At 57.7% G+C, this 19620-nt stretch overlaps 1 protein-coding gene across 3 annotated transcripts in view; it reads right to left on the bottom strand.

Annotated features, from left to right (window-relative positions):
- TSPAN11 (tetraspanin 11) overlaps positions 1-19620 on the bottom strand; it is an 80034-nt gene that overhangs the window by 12749 nt on the left and 47665 nt on the right. For all 3 annotated transcript variants that reach the window (XM_040642046.1, XM_040642047.1, XM_040642048.1), the window contains exons 3-5: positions 17913-18104; positions 2103-2177; positions 1120-1224 (exon numbers count right to left, since the gene is read on the bottom strand). In XM_040642046.1, coding sequence (XP_040497980.1) covers positions 1120-1224; positions 2103-2177; positions 17913-18104 — 372 coding nt within the window. The remainder of the gene's footprint in view (positions 1-1119; positions 1225-2102; positions 2178-17912; positions 18105-19620) is intronic.

The following is a 19620-nucleotide window of genomic DNA, read 5'->3' on the forward strand; positions in this document are numbered from 1 at the left end:
TTAGTCACTAGAGCAGAGCACAAGAGACCCCTTTGCCCGGAGCCTACTGGGAGCTAAGCCAGTCTTGCGGAGACGGGGAAAGTGCCTCCCCCGCTGAACTAAGGTGCCCCTAGAGCTCTGAACCCCACCAACCTCTGCTCTGCCTACTTGCCTGGTATTCCCAGCAATGAGACCAAGGCCTCAGGCCCAGGGTGGGGGTCTGTAGCTACAGAGATGGCAGGCTAAGGGTGAGGGTGGGGTGGCAGGGAGAAGGGGGACCGGAGGAGGCGGGTAGAGCTTCCTCAAATTCTCAGACACCAAACCATCAGAGCCTGGAGCCACACTGTCCAACAGAACTTTCTACATGATGGAAATGCCTTTCATCTCTGCTGTCCAATTTGATGCCACTAATCAGGAAGGTTATTGGGCCCTGGAGTATGGCTAGTGACTGAGGAATTGACTTTTATATTACATTTAAATGTACACACGGCTAGTGGCTACCATACTGGCCGGGGTAGGTCTGAGGCCCATTTCTCGAGCCCTGGCAGGACCACGGGCCTCACCGGAGGGATTTGCTGGGCCTCTTCTTGGACAGACCCCCTTTCTGTCCCACCGCGTTCAGCCCCACGGCTCACAACTGGGAAGTTCTTACAGTAGCCTGACTGAAATACTTCTGGCTGATACATCACTCTTGAGGGACCTCAGCTCTCTGCGCCCAGCAGAGGAAGCAGGGAGCCTTGCCGACGGAAGGAGGCCGGATCCCTGGCCAGGAGGTGGCTTCTTCCCCTGGCACAGCTAGCTTGCTGCCCACAGGGGCCCAGCGGGGAAAGGCAGCAGGGGCGGGGCTTGGAGGAGGTGGTCAGGGGAGCTGCAGGGCAGGGGGGGGGTGTGTGGGGGGTGGGCAGGGCACAGCAGGGGCAGGACAGGGCCAGGGCTCAGTATGCCCTTTTCACTGCGGCGTGGACTTCTGCATATGTGATCGTACTGAATGCTCAGCACACCGTAGGAGGCTCCATCTGAGAGGCAAATGAAGCTCAGAGAAGGTAAGTAACCTGTCCAGGGTCACCCAGACAGGAAGCGACAGAGCCGGGACCCGAGCCCATGTCTGCACGGCCTTCCAGCCCGCGGGCAGGTGCTTACGTCCTGCTGGAGCCGGTCCACTGACGCTGTGATGTGCGCAGCTCCGGGCTGCCGGTAGTTCTCAGCCAGAGTCCGGGTCAGGTGCTGCTTCAGTTCGTCGCTGAGCTGGAGAGCGGAGAGGGAAGGTGGCATCAGCAGAACGGCTCACGCCGACCTCGCTCCCCAGGCCCACGGGGGAGCTAGCTCTAGAGCACCGCGGATGTTGAATGGTGCGAGGGGGAGGGGTCCTAGTGTCATGGGAGCGTCAGTAGGAGATGGCTCAGGACACGGGGTTCACGGAGAGAGGTTACAAAAGCTGGGTCCCTGACATTAAGGCCAGACAGCTGACGGGCAGAGCTGAGAGGCGGGCTGGGGAGGGGCCGGCTCGAAGCTGGTGGGAGGGCAATGAGGCTGGACACAGGGGTGCTTTTAAATCTTTTTTCATTTGATGATGAGGTGGTATTCACAATATTTACAATTGTCACCCTGTGGGCAGCCATCAGTTGTGTGGGTGCTGGCTTAAAATAACCGGTGCAGTCATCTGTCTCACCCCAGTCATGGTCTCAAACCCCTGATTCCCAGCACCCGGTGGGAGGGCACCCGACTGGCCACTTTGTCCTTGTCCGATGCAGGCAGGCGAGGCCCGGAGCGGTCTTCATAGCCCGACAGGCAGCCCTGGCCCCAGCCTTGCTCCTTGGAGGCTTCATCCTCTCTCTCTATCTCTGCATCCAAGGGGAGACGGGCCATGCCACCTCCCATGGGGCATCCTCACTCCCTGACTCCCACGCTCAACACATCAGCATCCACAGATGGGACAGAGAATTGCTGGAAGCGGGATACGAAGGAGGACCTGGATGTGCGAGGATTGTTGGGGCCCGGGAGACAAGACCACCCTGTGTGTCACGGCCCTAGCTCCCCCATTCCTGTTCACCCTGCTCCAAGCTGTCACCTCCAAGGGGGGGGCATGCCAACGGGGCACGGAGCAGGAGGACACTTGCACTTACCCTCTGGTAGTACATATGGGCCAGGACCCCTGCCACCAGCTCCACCAGGAAGATCACCAGCAACAAGCAGAAGTACTAGGAGGAAGGAGTGAAGGTGGTCACCACGACAATCAGGCCCGGGCAGGCAGACGGTGCTCCAGGACTTCAAGGATGAATGTCTCCCCAAAGCGGTGGGGGTGGTGGGGCGACATGCCAGGGACCCCATCACCCACACCATCGTCCTCCTCTTCCCAGCAGCTCCGAGGAGACGCCTTTCCCAGCTGCTGGCATGGAGCTCCCCACTCATCCCTTCACCCACTGGTCTACTCTCAGTTTGTTAGTCCATTCACCCACCCAATGCTCATTAAATACCAGCTACATGCTGGGTATCGTAAGACAGTCCCTGCCCTCGGAGTTATGGGTGGTGGCTGCACAGATAAGTGCGTGATTATAATGCTGTGTTACAAATGTACTGGGCAAGCCCTAGAAATGATGGGCAGTCCCAGGTGGGGCAGGGCAGTCAGAGAAGGCTTCCTGGAGGAGGTGACACCTGAGTGGCATCTCTAAGGAGAAGCTTCCAGGTGAAGAAGGCAGGAAGCATGTGGCAGGCAGAGGAGAGAGCATGTGTGAAGCCTGAAGAGTGCAGAGAGTAGTGGAGAGAGCGGTGGAGGCTGAGAGCATAGGGGTGGCTGGGCTGCCACCGAGGCTCAGGAGATCGCAAAGGCACCCGACCGGGGAAAGGCATCAGTGTGTCTTCCAGCCTTTCATGGCCCTGCAGTAGGTTCTAAATTCCTGTCGCTACCACTGCCTGGCCTTGTGCAGGCTCCGGGCTGCTCTGCATGCTTCCCAGCCTGTGGGCTGCTTTCCTGGCTGCGCTCTCAGCTGTGACCCCTCCTCCCCCCACCAGGTTTTACAGGCAGGAGGCTCCAGGACACTGTTCCATCCTGGTGTATTCTTCCACGTGGCTAGGAGGGGGCAGGGAGGAGGAGAGGAAGCGTGCTCCAGGCAGGGGAGAGGGGAGGACAGAGATGGGAGAGGGGGAGGGGCAGGGGAGCACTGCTGACTGGAACAGGCCCCCTCTGGGGAAGCCCAGCCCCTACCCATGCGCAATGGTTGGTGACACCTCCTTCTCCCCCAGGCACCACCCGTCAGCCTGACCGTGGTCACTGGGATCCCTGGATCGCAGGGAAAGCTCAGCCTGTGACGGAGCCCTGAAACTCCAGGGCTCCTCAAGTAGGGGAAGGGATGCAGGCAGGAGGGGACGTGAGTGAGAAGACAGCTGGCAGGGCGGGGGGCTGTGAGGCCAGGTCGGGGGCAATGCGAGTCCATGGGCCCAGGAGTCCTTGCCTGACTATCTGCCAGAGCCCAGCATGGAGCCTGGCATGGGCAGGACTTAAGAAACGCAGAGGGAGGAGAGGATATTCCTTTTTACGAAGAACATTCCAACCAGGGGCAAGGTTTCCTTTCGAGTTAAGTCAACTATGTACCTCGCACAGAGCCATTTTATTAAGCCCACGGTCTCCTGGGCTCAGAACTGCCCACCATCAGGGGTGATGGAAGCATTCCGGGCTCTGAATGATGGTGGCAGGCCTGCCCTTATCATCTGTGAGGCTTAAGGCAAGAGTCCAAAAGGAGGTCCCTGGTACCCCCTTCCCCACCTGCCCCAGGCTCAGTGTCATCCCAGGAAAGGCCTCTGGCCTGCATGTCCGAGCTCAGTCCATCCCACCCAAGGATCAGGCACCCCCGGCCACCCCTGGGTGAGGATGTGGAGAAGGCTGGGTGTGGTGGAGTGTGGGGGACACAGGAGCCTTGTCAGCCCTGTGTGGGCTCTGGATGGGGGCTCAGGCTGTCCACAAGCTCCTGGGCACCCGGGATGAAGTCTAGAAGTGGGAAGGGGGCTGCAGGCCCACGAGGGCGTGTTCCCTGGGCCTATGGGCTTCTCACGCCACAGGGAGGGGTCTGCGTGAGGAGGGCCCCGTGTGCCTGGGGCTCTGGAGGGCGTGGGATGCTATCCGGGTGAGTGGAGGCCGGAGGCTGACGAGAGGTCTGTGGATGGACCCTCTCCACCTGTTGAGGCCTGGAAACCTGAAGAACGGTGGTGGAACGTCCTAGGACTCAGGTGGGAGTCAGGCTTGGCCACTTCCACGCTCTGGATGGGCAGCCGCGGGTGCCCGGCATCAAGTAGAAAAATGGGCTCCAAAGAGAAAACGTGGCTCAGAGAGTTGGGCTAGCTGAATTTTGGCCTTCCCCAGGCCCTGTACAGAGTGGCCGTGCCTGGGGGACAGAGGCCGTGGATGGGGAGAACGGCCCATCCCCAGTGGCTGAAAGGACCCAAAGGGAGGAAATCTTGCTTCATGGTGGTCTGACCTGTTTCTCGCTCCCAGAGCTTCTGGGTGACAGACAGCATGAGGGGAGCCCGACTTGTCAGCCAGTGGGAGGCCCAGTGGCCTGGGCCAGGCTGGTCCCTCTTCTGACAGCCCAGAGCGGCACTGACATCCTGCAGCTCCTCTCGGACTCAGTTGCCCTTTCTGCTCACTCCAAACTGCCCCCAATGCCCCCCTGAGCCCCATGCTCTGAGTTTGCCCTCCTCCTGCCACACAGGACTCTGCATGCAGGGACTGCCAGTCGGTGGCCCCCAGGCTCCCCCGGTGCACCTCGTGTGCCCTCCGGGGCGTGCGAGGCAGAGCTGAGGGAGCCCGTGACTGAATGGGAGGATGCAGGCCGCTGGCAGCGAGGAGGGTGGCATCTTGGCGACTCGCCTTCCCTCTGCAGGGGTGGGAGAGGCTCCTCTCCCGCTCACCGCTCACCGCTCACCGCTCACAGGGACTGTCAGCGGACAGTCATGCCGGATGGCAGTCATGAGCACTCGGCAGTGGCCTGCTGCTCCCCGGGGAAGTCACTGCCCCCGCTGCTGCTGAAGCTGGGCTGGGGGGGGGGGTGATGGGAAGGGAGAGAAACTGAACCACATCCCTGATGCAACGACAGCCGAAATTAGCACATGCCAGCCCCTCAAAACTGCTGGGAGGCGTCACCCAAGCAGCTCCCCACCTGACGGAGTTGTCAGGAGCAGGGCGAGCGCTCCCTCCCACCCAGGAGCCCCAGCTGTTCAGAGGCCCTTGGGAGGGAAGTGAAGGCCGGCCTGGAGTTTCGGGGGGCTGATGGCAGGGTGCCAGGGAGAGGACAGGCTGGGTGCTCGGCAGGCACGGGCTCTGGCCCCAGGCAGCAGCTTCCGCGGCGGGCGGGCTGCAGGTGCGTGACTCACCTTGGCGGGGGAGGCCCTGAATCACAGCTCCCGTGTGACAGTCCCCAGGAAGCAGGCAAAGGGTCATGCTCGCTGGGATCCTCCCATACAGAGGGTCCTGGCGGCCCTGCCTCGGGATCTGGCAGGCTGGAGCCTGGGCAGTGGGGCCAGGCTCTTGGGGGTTTGCCACGTGACCTCTGCCACTCCACTTCCACTTTACCAAGCCTCCCTGGCCCCCTCAGCCCAGCCGAATCATCCCAGCATGTCCAGCGCACAGGCTAGCCGGCTGCAAATCTGCAAAGTGCTTCTGTTCCTGCATGTGGCTCCCTCAACACAGGCCAAGCCGCCCAGCCTCCATGTATTTGCCCTCAGTGTCCCCTTGTCTGGAATTCCAGGGCCCGCCTGTCCTTCATCTGTCCTTCATCACCCAGCTCGGTCGTGGCCTCCACTAAGCCCTCCCCGGGGCCACAGCAGGGCTAGCGCCCCAGCCCAAATGCCTATGGCCCTTCATCAGCTCCAACTTCCTACACAACGTTCCGCGTGGCTCCTTCTCCCCGACTAGACTGGGCCTGCCCCTGCACGGGCCCTCGGCCTGCCGCACTGTTCCTCACAGGCTGGCTGAGTGATGGAAACTTGCCCATCACTCTGTGGAGCTTGCCCTAGCTTCAGGTCTTGTCTCCCTAGAATGCCTGTGAGTTTCTGGCTCTTCTTAGTACCTGGCACGGTGTTGGGTCTAGATGCATGCTGGGTAGACGTCACCGGATTAAGATCTGTGGGTGCCCCTCTTACCAAGCATGCCGTGAGGCAAAGGGGGCGGGCCGGCGCATGCCGGCCTCACGCTGGGGGGCAGGAGCTCGGCCATCTTCTGATCCGTGGGTGGCACAGAATTGTTACTGTAGTTTAATTGATACCAGTGGTTCTCAACCCAGCATGATTTTGCCCCCAGGGGACATGTGGCAATGTCTGGGGATATTTTCTTATTGTCACACCTGGGGAAAGGAGGCCTCCTGGCATCTAGTGGGGAGAGGCCAAGGATGCTGCCGAGCGTCCCACAGTGCGCAGGACAGGTCCCGTGGCAAAGAATGATCGGGCTAGAATGTCGTAGGTGCCAAGACTGAGAAACTGATTTACACATTTAACTTCAGACCGTAAGCCTGCTGCTGGGACTTGATTTGCATATGTGACCCTCTGCCCTCTGGGAGACTTTATGAAAAGGAAGATCTGAGGCCAGCTGTCTAGTTCCTGAGAAGCCTGGGACTGAACACAGACAGGAGCACGTGAGGGGCTTACTCTGCACCTGCCTCGGAGGGGACTCTGTAGCAGGAAGTGGCTCACACCGACTCTAGGAAGGACCAGGACCTGACCAGGGCATCAGTTCCCAGGCCCTTGGGCACTGGGCCTGTCATGGGGATGCTCTTAGCCCAAGTGCATCCCGAGATGTCACAGCTGGGTAGCCCCTGGCTTCCCCCGTGGGAGCTGGGGAGGGCGGGTGCTGGGTCTAGGAAGGTGACAGGCTCAGACACCCTGTGTGCAATTAGGAGGCGTCCCATTTCGGTGTAAGTCAGGATATACTGGGCCCCAGGCTATCTGGCTTCTCCTAGCTAACCAAACCAGGGCAGGAAGGTCACTGAGGCTGTTTCTGCCGCGCTTCTCAAGAGAGAGGAAACATTTTCTGTAGCGGGAGCAGTGGAAAGGTATCCCTGTCACCAGAGAGCGAGGGAGAGAAAGGAACCCTTCCTCAGCAGGATCAGTGCCTCACTCACCAGAGTGGCCCAAAGTGCACACCGTGGGTTCTCCGTGGCTCCAAGGGCCCGCCCCTCTTGTGGGCACTTCTCAGGACGGCACCCAGCCACCCTCGGAGACAAGCACAGCATCACTCATCGTGTGGCCGGGTGAGCACCGTGTTAGCCTCCCGGGAACCCCGAGACACGTGCACGGGGAAGCGAAGCAGCTGGTCTGAGGTCCCAGGGCAAGAACACGGCTGAGGCCAGAAGCCGAGCCCAGAGACTCCAGCTGCAGAGCCTGTGTGCTGACCTGCAGTGTGTCTCGTCCCCATTAAACAGCGATGGGGCGGATGGGCTCACCGTGAACACGTAGGGTGGATATGGTTAGGTACTCAGCCCACAGCCCCCAGTGCCAGCAGGCCAGGCCAGGCGTGCTGCAGGCGGCCTCTCCTGGGCAGGCTCCCCTCCTTCCTCAGCAGTGGCTTCTGCCTGCTCGGCCCGGCCCCTTCCTGCCTGTGCCGGGATTGTGGCCACAGCTCTAATGCCAGCTCTGCCTCCGCCACCCCCTGCTTTACCCCGCCCAGCCTCATCTTGTCTCTGAGTCCAGCAGCTTCCCTGGCTGTGTGGCACTCCCCAGCACTCCCTGTGTGTGTGCACAAGGCACTCTGTACACCAGCGAGGCTGTGGGCCTCTGTGCTGCTCTCCATACCCCCCTCCCCGGACTCGCTGTTCCGACCGTGTCTGTGTCACACATCGTTAACCATCAAGTCTCAGCTTAGGCAAGGCCTCCCCAAAGACCCCTGTGCCAGAAGCTTCTGGCCATGACGGCACTGCGGACATCCTTCTTTCTGAACTTCTGTCGGGCTCCTGGGTCTCACGCGTCCCCAGCTCCCCAGCACTACAGGAACTTTGATCCTCATTCGCCCTCCTTCTCTGACCTGTATCTTGTTCTGTCCTCACAGTCACTGGACACCTCGGTGTGAACTGGACCCACGCCGCCCTCACTCCTCCGGGACCTCCAGCCCCACTTTGATTTTTGTGACTGGCTGGCCCCTGCACTCAGGGCTGTCCCCAGTCCTTCCAGAAGCAACCACTGAGGGGCGCCTGGGTGGCTCAGTCCTTAAGATCTGCCTTCAGCTCAGGTCATGATCCCAGAGTCTGGGGATCCAGTCCCGCATCAGGCTCCTTGCTCAGCAGGGAGTCTGCATTTCCCTCTGCCTGCCACTCCCCCTGCTTGTGGTCTCTCTCCCTCTCTCTCTGACAAATAATTAAATCTTTTTTTAAAAAAACATGAGGGGCGCCTGGGTGGCACAGTGGTTAAGCGTCTGCCTTCGGCTCAGGGCGTGATCCCAGCGTTCTGGGATCGAGCCCCACATCAGGCTCCTCCGCTGGGAGCCTGCTTCTTCCTCTCCCACTCCCCCTGCTTGTGTTCCCTCTCTCGCTGGCTGTCTCTATCTCTGTCAAATAAATAAATAAAGAATCTTAAAAAAAAAAAAAATAAAATAAAAAAAAAATAAAAAAACATGAGAGACTATGGACTATGAGAAACAAACTGAGGGCCTCAGAGGGGAGGGGGGCCGGGGAATGGGATAGACCGGTGATGGGTAGTAAGGAGGGCACGTATTGCATGGTGCACTGGGTGTTATACACAACTAATGAATCATCGAGCCTTACATCGGAAACCGGGGATGTACTGTATGGTGACTAACATAATATAATAAAAAATCCAAAAAAAAAAAAAAGTAAAAAAATAAAAAATAAAAAAATAAAAAAGAAGGAACCACTGAGGCTTGGTCTGATAGAAATCAGTAACGAGGTTTCTAAAGGAAGTTCTTGTAGCCTCTGCCCCCAGAGCCCTTCGTAAGAGCTAGGCCACTTAACTCCACCACGGTCGACCCCAAGCACAGAAGGAACTGGTTCGGTAAGCACAGAGGGGACCCAATCATTCATCTTCCCTCTGTACCATCTATCTTTTTTTTTTCTTTAATTTTTTAATGGCGCAGTTTGGACTAGAAGCGAAGCCCGATATTTTCTAAACCTATAGACCCAGAACGACGCTGGAACAGCACAGTACTGCCTGAACCAAACCAACACTCTCTTTAATGAGACGCTCTGCAGGAGTTCTGTGGAAACATTTCTCATGGTGACATTCAGGTGATTAATTAGCAACTGCATCTTCAGATGGACTAATAATACATCGGGGCAAGCTGGGCCCCAGCTACAGTTTCTGGGGCAGAGTCACGGGGGCCTATGAGCCCAGGCAGCTCGGCACCAGCTGGCGCCCTCCTTGCAATAAAGTTTTAAGAACTTTATACGAGTGGACTTTCGGAACTCCTCATTGGGCTGATTCCGCCACAAAGAAGGGAACCTTGCTGAAGCTTTCCTCCCCTGCCTCCTCCGCTATTCTGCACGGTCAGAGACACAAACCAAGCCACAGTCGGAAACTGAGGGGGCCTGGCGTCCAGGCAGGTGGGGGTAGAGGCCCTAGCCCATGCTCAGAGCAGTGTGGCAATGGAAGAGGAGAGGGGACTTGAGATGCTGCCAAGGTTAGGTTGCAGGGAGAAGGGCGCAGCCAGAGGCTCCCAGCGTGGCTGTGTGTGTGGGAGAGGGTGCCAGGGCAGGCCGCAGCAGGGTCAAGGAGCTGCAAACAGCCAAGGCCAAACAGGAAAAGATGGAGGCAGCTGTTGAAGCCGCGATGAGTTCAGGGCACATTATTTTCTGGTTATTAACCACCAGCCAGAGGCGGTCAGGACTCACAGGTGCCGCTGCCTGACTGTTCGTGCAGAGAGAGAGAGAGGATGTGGGCTTGAGAGCCTCAAGCCATTCCCGTAAGGAGATGTCACTGTTGGGAGGATGAAGGTGAGCTCTACCCCGGCAGGCCCCGGCCCAGGGCTCACAGCCCCCGCCATCCAGCCCTTCCACCTGTGGGGTAGGATGAGGCCAGACTCCTTGGGGGACATGGCCTGAGGGATTTGGGCATGGGGTAAATGGCTGAGTGCTGCCTTCTGCTGTCCCCCAGAAGGACCTAGACGTTCCCATTGGTGTCTTCTCCCAGGTTGTGGGAGAGATGGGGTGCAGCTCATAAGCACGTGTGTAGGCGCCTGGAACAAATGAGATTGTGCAAGGGGCCAGGGCAGAACTGAGGATGGGACTGGTGAGGGGTCCCTGGAGGTGGAGGTGGTAATTCTAGGACAGGGTTGGCTACAGGGGAAAAGGGAAGGCTGAGCAGGAGAAATTCCTACCATGCCTGGAGGTTAGGAAAAGTCCTGGGGTTCAGAGAGGTCAGAGGCTCTGACTGGATGGAAACAGGAATTTAAACCACCCACAGGGTTCTTTGGCTTTTGATGCAGGTGTCTTGTGTTCCACATGAGACTCCAAGCCAAGAACTGGGCTGTAGGCCCGCTCATGTCTTCCCTGCTAATCCAGCCTTGTGCCCAGCAGAACAGGAAATTCTGGGAATGGGCTGGACATGCTTGTTGAGGTCAACGGCAGCCCCATCAATGGAACACTGCCTGTCTGTTGCAGCAAATCTTCCGTATGGGGTGGGTTTTCCAGCCGCTTAATTGCCACCACCTCTTCCCCAGCTGTCTGAGAGGGGTGGGTCTTGAACCCAGGATGGTGCTGGTCAGAGAAGAGTGATGTCACACAAGGTGCCCTGGCCTAGAGGTCTGGGCTCAGTTTGCCTCTGGGACAAGATGCTGTGTGACCCTGGGCGAATCACTCACCCTCTCTGGGCCTTCTGCATAAAACGTGTCAGTGCTGTAGCTTCATCAGTCTGTGCCGTGTAGACACTTTCCTCCTCTGTCCTGGCCTCCTGCTTCTCTGCAGAGACAGCTAGAGGAACACCTGCCCTCCCCCCCAGCTTCTCTTCTCCTTACTCACTGCTTGTCCTATCTGTCTGGTGCGTGGGCCCTCCTCCTTCACCTGGGGGCCAGCCTGTCGTCAGGATGCCACATTCTCTGCTCTCCTGCATCGTCAGGATGCCACATTCTCTGCTCTCCAGCATGCTATAAGTCTAGTGGGGCCGTTCTTAGAAAGGCACGCGAGCCTGTCTCAGCCAGAGCTGACGAGCTGCGAAGGCTTCTGGCTGCAGCTAGAAAGCCACATGCTCCAATCAGCTTCATTAGTAATGAAGGAGACCTTTTGCTGCCATCTCTGTCTCCTGGGTCTTATTTTTCGGTTGATTGTAAACTCCCCTAAAACCTCCGTGTGGTGTGTGGGGAGACGGTCTAGGGCGCCGCGTGCCAGTATGGAGGCACAGACTTCCCAAAGCCGGCGCCAGGGCCTGGCAGGAGAGGAGCATGTTGGGGCGGCTGTGCAGCCACCCCTCCTGTTCCGGGCCCAGGGGCGCAGGGAGGCCTGCAGCTCCGCGGTGGGGACGAGGTGTGGGTCAGACACCTCTCTCCTGGATGGGAAGGGAATGGCTCCCGCGCTCGGCCTGCACCCAGGGCTCTCGGCGGAGCAGGACCCTCTCAGAGTCCGACAGTACCCACTGCCTCGGCCTCACTAGCCACGGGCATGGGGCCTCAGGAGGAGGAGAGTTCCCACGCGGGATCAGTTTTGCTCAGCGGCCGGCCCACTTCCAGACCGCCCCTGCTGGGTGTGTGTTTGTGCAGTAAGATAAACTTAACACCAGTGGGAGGGACATGTCGAAACACCTGCGTGGACGCACGGGCTTCCAAGTAAGTTGTGAAGGGCTCTCTGGGGTTCAGATCCCCTGTGCCCCCGGTCATCAGGGCCGGACTGGGCTTCATTAGGTGAGAGGGACTCTAGAACATCTCCTTCCCGTCACGTGCTTAAAGTCGGACTCTGCTAAGGAAAGAAGCAGGAACCGAATGACAGACAGGGAATCATCCCGAGCTAAGTAAACTCTTGGATTTGGGTTACAAAGAGACGATGTTTAACAGACATCCCCTGCCCTCCTGCAACACACGTGCACGCACACACGCGTGTGCACACACATGTGCACGCATGCACACACCATGTCTCTGAGCCCCCTCGGTCAGCCCTACTCTGAGGGAGGGGAGCACAGAGAGCACCCACTATGGGGTGATCATCGACCCACGCACAACTGAGTTGAGCTTTCTCCAGCTAGGCCAACACGCTGTCTTTGGTGCACTAACAGAGCTGCTTTCTGCCACACCGCCTGCGGCCTGAAGCTTGACCTTCGCTTTTGAGTGCGTCAGGTGACAGGCGGCCAGGTAACTGACCCCCAGTTGTCAAAGGGCTTCGCTTTTCCCCTGGAATGCAAACCATAAGTCCTGAATCACACGAAAGGTGAATGCCCACTTCCTGTGCTGGAAGCATCCGAAGAGGGGGGAGGTGCAAAGCTAGCCTGGGGCAGCAGAAAAGGCCCTGGACCGAGATTTGGGTGTTGACTGGGCTTTGCCAGTTACTGGCTACGTGACCTTAGGCAAGTCTCTTTTTCTCTTTGGCTAAGGAGGTAGGTGGAGAGTTCGTCTAAGCAGCCTGGCAGTCCCTTCTGCGCAGCCCCCGAATTAAGTAAGACCATTGAGAAGGAGGCTGAGGGGAAAGACTTACCAAAATCTTGAGAGAAAGGCCACTGTGTGGCTGTCCTGCACGGAACAGGCCTTTCTCGAAGGACCTCCGCAGGCCCCAGCTGGGAGAGGCGGGGCGCAGGCTGACTGACTGAATGGGTCGCTTGAGCAGCCTTCTTGCCTCGAGGCGGACTCTTGAGGATATCTGCATCCTACGTCCTCGTGAGGAGCCTGGGCAAGAGTCCTCTTGTCCATTTCCCTGCCTCCTCTGCACCATACAGGGCCAGGAAAGGCTCTGTTGTTCTGATGGAGAGGACTCGGGGTTCTCCAAGCCCTGGCTGCAGGATCCATTCTTTTGGAGCATGTGGGCAGCTGACTCAAAGGTCAAAGTGCCACCAAGCAGATGAGGCTATGACCACCTTGCCTGCGTGGCTGATGAATACTGACAAAGTATGGTGAGGCTGAGAAATGAGCAATGGGGAGATGTGGTCAACGCCCCACCCCCGCCCCGTCAGGCACTGGGATCCTTCCTCCATTACCAGCTTCCATCAAGGAAGTGGTCTCGCCCAAGCTGTGGGGACCCTGGGAGTAATGGGCCTAAGAATAACTCCATTTATTTAGGTTCCTTCTCAAAGGAGCTTGGTCATGGTGATGGTGATGTAAATGATAATTATAGCCACATTTGATGATCTTTATATAATGTGGTGACTCGTTTCCTCCTTAGAACGTTCCCTCATTCTCGTCATACCTTACCCCCAGATAAAGACAGGCATCCCAAGGTGGCCAGAAGAGGCCAAGTCACTTTCCCGAGTCCCAGAGTAAGTTGGGCAAGCTATGCTACAACTTGCTTTTGAACCACAGTCCTTGATTCTAGACCTTCTTGCCCCGGTGAACCAGCTCTGAGTATACTTGATGGAAGTGTTGCAATCTGGGGTCTCCTCATTTTCAGAAACTGGGTCTAGCACTTCTTATGCTCTAATCCGTCCCCTCAATATAAAAGAGCCCCTGACGAGACCCCAGTTTAGCCTGAACTATCCATCATTATCTTCATTTGGCTCAAGATATAAAAGTTTTCAGAGCCCGTATTCAAAGCTCTAAAAATATCCCTTTTGATCAGGGTGGCATCCGTCCTGGTCACCGGCCTTAGGCTTAGAAGGCCTGAATTATCTGGCTCCCGCATGCAGCCTTCACTAAAACAGATCTGGCGTGAATAATTTAAACCCCATTCCCTTTCCCCTCCACAGATTTCCCAAGCCAGCACCAGCAAAGACGTGCTATTCCTGTCCCTGATGAACGCTTCCCTCTTGGGAAAATGACTTTAGGGGCTGCAGATGTGCCAGGAGGAAGGGCTCGGACCAGGACGGGCGTCGCGCCCTGTGAGCCGGACCGCCCCGTCCAGCCCCGGCTCGTTCTCCGGGAATGTTGGATGTCCCACCTCGCCTTCTGCCTGATCCCGGCTGGACGTACATCATTCAGATGCCCGGTCTTTCATCGTTCCCCTTCCTCTTCGGGGACCACTTTGTGCAGAGACAGACTCACGGCATTCCTCCTTTGGAGTTTCCTTCAGCCTTTTGCTGATGAAAGACTACCAAGGGAAGTTAGGCAAGAAGAGGAGAAAAATGAAATGAGAGCAGCAAGGAGCCTCCAGGAACCACAGAACACTTTCAGACTGCTTAACCACATCTCTTGGCCTTGAACGGGACCCTGGGTTGAAAAATTCCTACTTGTCTTAGCCACCTTCTTGGTGAAACAGTCAAGTGCTCAATGGTTCAGGGGCTGACCAGCCAGGATGTAGGTGATTCAGAACCGCGACGTCACCTGTGCTCTGTCCTTGGGACGGTTCTATCTTTGGTTCTTTCAGAGGGGGGTGGGGAAAAGCTAAGGGAGAAGATTCCGGGCTTCGCAGTTTGCTCTCTGCCTGCCTGCTGCCCCCAGACCCCTGGGCTGGCGGCTGTGCATGGGCACATTTCCCTGCCCTTGCTGCCAAACTGGTGATGTGTCCGGTTAGTGATGTCAGACCACAGAGGTCAGAGGCGTTGGGTCTGTTCTGTTGGGGTGGAAGTGAGAGCAGGCGGGGGCGGGGGGCAAGGCGGGGCTAAGAAGAAGGAGGGCGTCTAGCACCAGCCCGTCCAGCAGCCCTGTGCCCCCAGCTCTGCCTCAAGGCCCAGGGAGATGAGAAAGCCTCTAGTTTGTTGACCCTCTGAAGCTCAGAAGGGCAAGCTGAGAGGAAGATGTGCGTAGTCCTATAGGCAAGCCCAAGGCCCTGGCCTTCCAGAAGTCCCTGCATCTTCCCTATACTGTCCTGGGTACAGAGCTTGTCCCCCCAGGCAGGCTGTGACTGGATGCTGGAACCATCAGTTTTCTTAATGGCTGGGCCTGGAGGGTAGGCAGGCTTTGCTAATGGATGGTATAGGATAGGAGAAAAGAAGAGGGGGCCGTGATGGGTGGCTTGCAGAGCAGAAGGCTGCCAGTTACTGACCCTTAGATTTTCCTTCTGATCTTTGAGACTGCCGAGGGGAAGAGCTCTTATGATGGGACTGGTCTCCAAAGAAGCCGAGAATGCTGAGCATCCCCCATGAATGCCTGGGTGACCTGCACTCACCAGCCCTGTGTCTTCAGACTAGAATGTCTGGATGGAGTGTTGAACCCCATGGCCCTCAAGCTCCACTCTATACCAGGCATGCTCTGACACACGCTGTTATTTCCATACTATAATGAGCGCAAGGAACTTCTAGGCACCCCGCCCCTACCCCTCCACCCCTGGTCTTCTGCCCTAGAATTCTGGCTGGGCACTGCAGGGAGCCCCCTCTTGTGCCCACCCAGATCTCTGAGAACAGCTGCTCTGTGCTGACATCCAGATACGCAGGACAGTGCGTCCCTCCGCCCACATTACCCCCTCAGCCTCCCGTCTCTCTGCCTCCCATCCTGCCCGGCCTCCCTGGGATGTGTATTCTTGTTGGCAATTCTACCACACTGGGCTTTGCAATTCAGCTCCGGCACTTGCTCGCTCCACCTCCCGGGCCAGCTTGCTCATCGGCACAGTGGGGTGAGCAATGCCTCCTGGAGGCAGGCTGGCCAGGGGGGATCCGAGCTTTGGCCCGGGAGACAGACCTAGCTGCTCACTAGCAGTATGGCCTCCGGGAAATCGCTTAACCTCTCTGCGGCCCAGCTTCCTCACCTAAAATGCACACCAGGAGAGTAAAGAGCTCACAGGGCTGGGTGAGGATGAACCGAGCTAAATGTACCAATGTTTGGAACAGTGCCGGGTGCAGAGCTCACGAGGACTGTGGCTTTGCAGGGCTGCTGTTGTAAGGACAGAGGGAGGTGGTTCTCAATGAGCAGCGCCCATTCGTGTTATAATTGCGCCCGGGCTGGAAAGAGATCTGGGGCTGTTTTCCAGGGCTGTAGGGGACTGCTGATCTTAGAGCCAAGCCAGACGGCTGAGTGAGAAGGAAGGTTCCCAAGTGAGGGCCTCTGCCTTCCTTCCTGGGCTGTAGAGATGAGGCCTGTTTCTTCCACAGTAAGATGAACTCATGGAAGGAAGGGGCAGCTGGCAATCACATGGCTTGGCAGCCTGCCTCCGTGGGCCAGAAGGCTCAGCCTGAAGCCCCAGGCCAAGCTGAAGGCCCCATGTCCTAAAGGGTCAGGGCTAAGCAGAGGAAAGGTAGCCCTACTGAGAAGGTAGGGCCCAGCAGCACTGGTCCCCGTAAGCCTCAGTCCCCATCAGGCCTGGAGCTTCTCCCCCGGCCCATCCCACATGCCCGGTGACTCCACTCAGCTGATGCCGATCGGATCAGGGTGTCGAGTAGGCATGCAGGGACTCACGCCTGGCCGCGGGAGGGATGGCTGGCAGGTGTGGGGCTGGCTCAGGGCACACCTGTCCCTCGGCCGTTAGGATAGCTCACGTCAGAGCCCGCGCTCTGGCTGGTCCCCTGTGGGACTTCACCCCACTGGTGTGCCACCACCCGCGTGACCTGCACCTTGGCTCTGGGTTATCCCTCCAAGCAGAATGAAGGAATTTTCTCTAGGCAGAGGAGCGCCATCGTACCTGTACACAGGTGCTATTGTATCCAGAGCCAAAAAACTGGTGACCACTGGTGAGCAAGGCTTCGGGGCACGGCCCCTCCGCGCCTCCTGCTCCCTTGGTTGGATGTGCAAAGGGTACAGGGAAGCAGGGTGGGGAGAGCACAGACTTCGAGGCTCCTTCCTGTGACCTGATTCCATTCAGGCTCAACCTGATTTCTCATGGAGACTCTCTGGCCCTTCCCTGCAAAGACCACGTGTTCTATAGCACCCCTGCTGCCTGGGCTTGGCCCTCGGGGGGAGATTAAAAGGGCGAGACGCCACCCAGGCACCAGGGAGCTTGCCCTGGCCAACGGTCATGGGAGCAAGGGCGTGGGTCCGGCTTCTGCCCTGGCCAGTCCCGCCCTGGCTCCCTTTCCTGACAAGATGAGCCGGCTATGGATGGACAGTCTTCCCAGCCTCAAGGAGCCTGTGCTGCCTACATCACCCATGACATCCTCTTGCCCCGACAATCAAACCTGTGTCTGACCCAGCGTCTAGACTCAACTGCCAGGAGAGCACGTTAAACAATGTCACAAGGATACAATCGGAAAATGCTTAGGACAGATGACCTGGTTCCTTCAACAACCAAACTGCAAACAAGATGAGAGTGAGAGAGAGAGAGAGAGTGAGAGAGAGAGAGAAAGAGGGGGAGAGAGACAGAGAGGTGGTGCAGCTGAGAGACTGAAAGAGACTCAGGAGACAAACTGCCCAATCTTAATACATGGACCTAATTTAGGTTTCGATTCAAACAAACTGAAAGAAGAGAACAGTTTATGGGTCAACTGGGGAAATTTGAAACTGCCTCGTTATTTCACGATATTAAGGAATGACTGGTAATTGTTTTTAGGTATAATCATGGTGTTGGACCCTTCTGTTTTAGGGGGACGCACTGAAAGATTACAGACCACCTGCTGTCTGGGAGCCGAGGGTGGGGGGAGGCAGGAAGTAAGGAGGGAAGCAATGAGCCAGGACATGGTAGTTGCTGAGTCTGGGTGACGGAACAGGGGGCTTCATCATCATATTCATTTCTGCATATCTTTGAAAAGCACCGTGATAAAATCTGGAAGGAGGAGGAGAAGGAGGGAAGTGGAAAGGTAGGGTAAAGGGGCCAGCAAGACTGGCTTAGGATCTAAGAGGCTGGAGACCGTGGCCAACACCAGACCCGAGGGTGACCATCCCTCTCTGGCTTTCCCGAGGCCCCGATTCCAGGGGTCTCTACGGCGTGGGTGTGGGGGGCGGTTCTCAATACAGGAGCCCATTGGGGGGACGGGGTGCAGGCTGGGGACTCCAGCAGGGCACTCACCGTGGAGAGGCAGCCCCTGTCCTCCCGGATGATGGCACCGAAGCCCAGGAAGCCCGTCACCATGACAAGCGCCCCTGCGAAGATGAGGATATAGGCGGACGCAGCGAAGGTGCTAGAGGCCAGGATGCTGAGGTAGCCGCTCTTCTCCACCAGGGTCCAGACGCCCACGGCCATGACGGCGGCCCCGCCCACCTGCAGGAAAGCCCAGGTCAGGGCAGGCGGCCGCCAGGGGTCCACAGCCGCCAGCGACAGAGCGCCCACCGCGTTCCGGGCACTTATTATGCACCACCTCATGCAGTCCTTCAAGGAGCCCGAGACAATAGTTTGGTATCCACTTCACAGAGGAGGAAATCGAGGCATAGAGAAGTTAGGACACTTGTCCGCAGTCACACACCTAAGCAAGTTGCAGGAACGGATTTTCAATCTGAGGCTGACTCCCAATTCCGTACTTCTTTTTTTTTTTTTTTAAAGATTTTATTTATTTATTCGACAGAGATAGAGACAGCCAGCTAGAGAGGGAACACAAGCAGGCGGAGTGGGAGAGGAAGAAGCAGGCTCATAGCGGAGGAGCCTGATGTGGGGCTCGATCCCAGAACGCCGGGATCACGCCCTGAGCCAAAGGCAGACGCTGAACCGCTGTGCCACCCAGGCGCCCCCCAATTCCGTACTTCTTACCACAGTGCTACTGTGTCCCCATGAGATGCGACGCCCTTCCTCCCCCAGTACTGGCTCCTTGGGCTGGTGCCCGTTTCCCGGTAGGGCACTTTTATATACGTCCCATTTCAGCCCTACGTTTGCCCATGTGGGGAGCACGCTGGGGCTTCTCATCTACAGATGACAAAACTGGGGCCCACAGAAGAAAGGCCAGCTGCCTGAGGTCCTGCCTCTGGTTCGGGGCAGTTGAGGGCAGCACCAGGGCCGGGACGCGAACTCAGAGCCATGCTGCCTCCCCCACCACTGAACGGACGCATGCTGCACAAGCTGGAGTCAGTCTGGGGTGGCAGGAGGACTGGGAGAGATTTTTTCCTCGCTAACAGTCCCATTCTCTTCCAGGCCCGAGAAGGGGACAGGGACAGGGCACTGCTGACTGGCAGGTCAGGCAGATGGCTCCCTGGGAAGGGTTCCTGGGACACAGAGCTGGGGAGGCTCTCTTGCCCGGTTCTTTCTGCACAGAGGCTGAATAACCCTTTCTGTGACTTGTATGCTCCCCAGAAGCGTGTGTGTGTGTGTGTGCGCTCAAGGTGCCGGACGGGGCAGTATTAAGGTGTCTGTGAAGGGTGTTGGTGGGGAGCAGGACCCCTGGGACCTCTGACCATCTGTGCCTTCTGCTTCTGGGGAGACAGACTTCTGTCTGGCCCCTAGTCTCCCTGCCTCACTTAAAGGTGGGTTCTCTTCCTCAGGTAGGTGGCCGATCTCCCTCAAGGGTGTCAAAAGCTACACAAGTCCCACGGCTCGGTCCATGCACGCTCATCCTGCAAGGGGTTCCCATCCGTTCCGGAATGACTCTGTGTAACCCACGCTGTCATTTCACAGTGTCTGTTCCCGGACTCAGGGGCGTCCGCTGAGCAAGCAGCAGGTGGTTGCCAGTGTGTAGCATGCCTGAGGCACCAAATCCCGCAGCTCAGCCTCTCTCTTCCGAGCCTCCGGGCAGTTCTGTGAGGGAGGGGGCGGGGTGGGGGGGCACGGAGCTGTTTTGCAGATGGAGAAA

Source organism: Ursus maritimus, unplaced genomic scaffold (genome assembly GCF_017311325.1).
Source record: "Ursus maritimus isolate PB19 unplaced genomic scaffold, ASM1731132v1 scaffold_26, whole genome shotgun sequence".
NCBI classification, from domain to species: Eukaryota; Metazoa; Chordata; class Mammalia; order Carnivora; family Ursidae; genus Ursus; species Ursus maritimus.